This window comes from Pinus tabuliformis, chromosome 9 (assembly GCF_031772625.1).
Source record: "Pinus tabuliformis cultivar Carrire ecotype Pingquan chromosome 9, CPIR1, whole genome shotgun sequence".
Classification (NCBI taxonomy): Eukaryota; Viridiplantae; Streptophyta; class Pinopsida; order Pinales; family Pinaceae; genus Pinus; species Pinus tabuliformis.
Window position 1 is genome coordinate 1,326,025,261 of NC_142307.1, and position 5,276 is coordinate 1,326,030,536.

The 5,276-nt window shown below is 40.4% G+C and overlaps 1 protein-coding gene across 1 annotated transcript; it reads left to right on the forward strand.

Annotated features, from left to right (window-relative positions):
- Window positions 1–1,515: 1,515 nt before the first annotated feature.
- LOC149153415 (uncharacterized) lies at window positions 1,516–5,040 on the forward strand. The gene has a single exon (XM_089443818.1). It carries the CDS (start codon window positions 1,516–1,518, stop codon window positions 5,038–5,040), a length of 3,525 nt encoding a protein of 1,174 aa, XP_089299944.1.
- Window positions 5,041–5,276: the final 236 nt, after the last annotated feature.

The window sequence follows — 5,276 nt, forward strand, 5'->3', positions numbered from 1 at the left end:
TGAAAGCATGCTCTAGATATTTAGATTTGAAGAAACACACCTCATGTTGAATGCTCTCCTTTAAAATTCCCATAAAGAGATCTAACAAATTATTCTTTGGAATGTTCTCTACCCTGAGATTTTTGGAATTGTTGAATGTTCTTTGTATTTGGGACTCTTTTCCAAATATTTATTAATTGACTAAACAATATATTGCACTTAATATCCTCATAATGTGTTATGAATTCATCTACAAAAATGGACCAAGATATAATAAAATCCTTTTGTCTTGACAAATCCATTAGTGACCATACAAATTGATTGTTTTTTAAATACAAAGATGTAAGACTTATTTTTTGTAAGGTTGGCACTTGGTATAGATTAAAAAAAAATATCCATCTAGAATATCCTTGTTATAGTATCTCGAATATCAAACTTCATCATATTAATATTGGGAATTAAGTATTTCCTTGGTGTTGAGTTAATCCCCTCATGATGTTGATCTTGAAGTGGTGATTAATCGTGATTTTGGGACTCCATCCTTGTGTTCATATTTTTCAAAAAAAATCCCAAATGTGATTGGGGTTAACAAAAATTTTATCCTTATTTTCAATATTTCCTTGCATACCAATATCACCTTTAATTAATCTCTCATCTAGGATACATAAGGGCATGGATGAAAAATTTTGTCCCACATTTTCCATCATTTATTCCATTTTTGTTAACAAAATTTATATAGGTTGACTTATATTATGTCTTGTATTTTCCATCTTCAATTTTATATTTTTTTGCATATATCAAATCAAAAAATTTCACAAATCTATCATTCAATTAATTAATTTGATTCTCCTATTTGGATAGTTGGTCTTGTATATCTTCATTTTCGTCTAAGTCGTGGATAAACTTTTTGAAGGTTTGATTTATGTAGTAATTTTGGAACAACCTTATCCATGTGGTAAAAAATATTAATACTCCTCATTTTTCTCCTTATTACAAATTCTTAATTGTCAAAAATAAAGCTTCCAATCAAAAGTTATGTCAATTGTAAGTTATATAACTTTAAAATCCTAATTTTGAGATTGTCTTGCTACCCGACCATTGTCTTGATTTATCTCTAAAATATTGTACCTTTTACTTCTAAAATTTCTTGTAGTACTATGATATGTATTGTCTACAATGCCATACGTCTAGTCAAAATTTTATGTGGTAGGTGAGACCTATGGTATCCTTCCAAAAACATGTTGATTCTTGACCCTTTCCAGATAATGAAATTGTATGGGTTTCCATGTGTTCAACATTTCATATATACCTATAGAAAATTTACCTAAAATAACATTTTCTATCTTCTTTCTAAAAAAACTTGTAGCACTCAATTTGGACTTTCCATGGTTCATATATGATAGTTATACCAACAAAACTTGTTTGTGAATAGTTTCATAACTATTCAAAATCCCTCCAAATATCCAGAGCAAAATAATCCAAGGATACTTTTCAGACCATAAACCAGTGGCTTTGACTCTTGATAAAGGTAAGAACATGGGACCGCTTCCATTTAAATATAATAAGGCCTGGGACAGCAGCGATGAATTCAAAAAACTGATCAAGGAACAATGGGCAAAAGAAGTTGTGGGCTCTCCTCACTACATCTGGGAAGCTAAGCTCAAGTCTCTCAGGATTGCCATTAAACATTGGGCAAAAAATCATGCAACAGAGGAAGGCAAAAAAAGAATTGAACTCCAGGCAAAGCTGGAACAATGGAGCCAAGAAAAAGAAAGAAGTCAGGACACAGAAGAAGATCAAGCCAAAGAAAACGAAATGTATAAAGAGCTGTATAAACAGAACAGAAAGGAGGAAGAAGAGCAAAGGCAGAAGTCTCGCTGTCTTTGGCTCAAAGCGGGAGACAAAAATACCTCTTTTTTTCACAACTGCCTTAAGCTCAGGCGGGCAGGGAATCAAATAGAGAGAATTATGATGGAAGGAAGGGAACTCAGAGAACAAGAGGAAATAAAGGATGCAGCGTCCCGGCATTTCCGCGATCTTCTAACAGCTGACCCTCATTATATTGATAACTCAGATTTTCTTAGCATAATTGAAAATAAAATTTCAGAAGCTCAAAATGCTGAGTTGGAGAAAGAAATCACGACAGAGGAAATCGAGTGGTCAATCTTCAGCATGGCTATGGACAAGGCTCCGGGCCCTGATGGGTTCACTGTGGCTTTTTATAGAAACCATTGGGAAGTTATCAAAAAGGATTACATCAGAATGGCTAAGAATTTCTTTTCGAAATGCAAAATGGGCAGCAGCATCAAATCTTCCCATTTAGCCCTCATTCCCAAAGACCCTAATCCTCAAACCTTTGATAGATTCCGACCAATATCCCTGTGCAATGTCTCCTATAAAATCATCACCAAAATCCTTGCTAACAGGTTAAAAAAGATTCTTCCTTCCCTTATCTCTGAGAATCAAGGAGGCTTCATTCCTGGAAGACAAATAACGGACAATGTTATTATTATCCAGGAGGCAATACACAGCAGCATAAATAGGAAGGAAAGGGGCATGATCATCAAACTAGATATGGCGAATGCCTTTGACCGTGTTAATCACCAATTCCTTCAGGCGGCCCTAAAGAAATTTGGCATTTCCGAGATCTTCATCAGCAGGGTCATGGAATGCATCTCATTCACCTGGACAGCCCCCCTCATTAATGGTAGGCCCTGCCATTCCTTCAAAAGTTCAAGGGGTTTGAGGCAAGGATGCCCGCTCTCTCCCTTCCTCTACATCATCATGGCCGAAACTCTAAGCATACACCTGGAGAATTTGCGTAGGCTAAAAGAAATAACAGGGGTCACCATAGTTCGGGGAACCAAGGGAATAAACCACTCCCTCTTCGCTGATGATACTCTTCTAATTGGAGGCGCTTCCAGTCTCATGGCTAGGAGATTCAAGAACACGCTGGAACTCTTTCTTCAAGCTTCTGGAGGCAAGCTAAACAATAATAAGTGCATGATCTACACTTGGAATGTTCCCAGGCAAATCATTCAAAGAATCTCCACAATCTTGGAAATCCCGGCTCAAAGGAACTGGACACACTTCACTTATTTGGGGTTACCATTAGCCAAGGAAAAGGTCAAAACCGAAATCTGGGTCAAGCTAATTGAGAAGCTGAGAGGGAAGCTTCAAAGCTGGGGGGTGTCTTGGCTCAACCTGGCAGGCAGAACAATTCTCATCAAAGCCATCCTCTCAGCCCTCCCAATCTATCAGTTTGCAACCACCCTTGCCCCGGCCAGCATTCATAAACACATGGAACTTATCATCAGAAGCTTCTTGTGGCAAGGAGGCAGGCAGGAATCAAAAAAGTTCAGCCTAGTAAAGTGGGAACAGGTCATCTTACCCTTCGAGAAAGGAGGGCTAGGAATAAGAATCCCAAGATTAGCCAACATGGCCATGGGCTTCAAATTGATATGGAGAATTCTCAACGAAAACGGAGCTTGGTGGACAGAGGTCATCAAAAAGAAATACTTGAATGGGGCCAACTCCAACATCCTTTCAGAATCCATCATTGATAGGCAGTGCACCCCAGTATGGAAGCTTATTAAAAAATCTCTCCCCCACTTCAAAGCCTGCATCTCAAGAGTCCCGGGCAATGGTAGAAACATCAACATATGGGCGGACAGAATAATGGGCTCAGAAGCAAGGGAAGCCCTCACAAATTTCAGGCCCCTGCAACGGTGGATGACTGAGGGAAATCTCAAGACTCTCTATGATATCTCCTCCTGGGATCAAAACAGTTGGATAGGTTGGAAGTCCATCTCCCCTCCTAATGATCTTAAGAACCTTTGGTTTGATCTTAAGATATCACTCATAGGATCAGCTCCCCTTAATAGAATGTCAGAAGATAAATATGTCTGGGACTCCAATGGTGGAAGCTACACAGTCAAAGAGGGTTATAAAGTCCTTCAAAGCGCCTCAGCAATAAACAACTGGCCTCTCCACAAAGTGGCTTGGAAAACTGAATGCCTTCCAAAGGTAAAATTCTTCAATTGGACCCTCCTCAACAGCAAAATCCTCACAGCGGAAAATCTAAGGAAAAAGGGTATCCATGGCCCCTCAATCTGCTGTTTGTGCAGGGCAGCGGAAGAAAGCTGTAACCATCTTTTTCTAGAGTGCTCCTTTGCGCGGACTTGCTGGAAGCTTATCACTAGCCCGTTGATCATAGGCGATCTCCCCACTCAGATGGCTCTCCTGCAGAAAAACTGGGGAAATAGCTATCCCCTTCCCAAAAAAGGCAAGACCCTGGCTAAAAGGTTGTGGAACAGCATTCCCTCAAATCTGTGCTGGCAGATTTGGAACGCCAGAAACAAAAGCATTTTCAATAACAAGGTTCCCAGCATCTCCAACACAATAGCAAAAACAATCGCGCTCATCTCAGAGACCATTGAGGCGAATGGAATAACCCATGCTGATTCGAAACCGGGAGACCCAAGAGAAACAGAGTGGATGAGCAAATTTAGCTATGAAGCAAGAATACAAAAAACAGTAAACACAGGCAAAGGAAATTCTGATTGGAAGTTGAGAGGGACCAAAGAAGAAATTAGAGATTGGATACAAAAGCAAAGGAGGCCCTCCTTACAATTTGACGGGGCCTCAAAAAATAACCCGGGCCAAGCCGGAGCTGGAGGAATCATTAGAGACCTCCAAGGTAAAACAATAGTAACCTACGAGTGGGGATTGGGATCAATGTCTAATAACAAGGCAGAGGCCTATAGCCTCCTCCTGGGGACCTCTATAGCAAGAAAACTTGGTCTTCAAAACCTGTTAATTATGGGAGATTCAGCTATCATCATAGCGGCCATGGTTTCTGGAAAGGACTTCAATCAAATGGCTTTGAACAACATCAAATTCAGGGTTCTGGACAATATCAAGGAAATCAGCGGGGCCATCTTCAAGCACGTTCTAAGGGGAAACAATGCAGAGGCCGATGAACAGGCCAACAAAGCAATTAGTAGACAGACAGGTCAGGTCAGGGAAAACGATGATGTCTATGACAAAGCCATCCCATAAGCTCCTCCATCCGAGTCACCTCAGGCTTCACACTCCTCGAAATTGGTCTCTCATCGAATCTCCATATCCCCTGCAAAATCCCCTCGACTGCACAATACGGTACCTCATAAACCAGATCCACCCCCCTGCATCGATTCACACCACATCAATCAGCCACTCCCACGAGTCTCAGGCACCCTCAGCAGACAGTCTCTACCTCAACACTCTGGATCACCACCTCGGTATCCTCTCCGCAC

Coding starts and splice junctions, on each gene's coding strand:
- LOC149153415 (XM_089443818.1), top strand. CDS start 1,516: ATGGGACCGCTTCCATTTAAATATAATAAGGCCTGGGACAGCAGCGAT.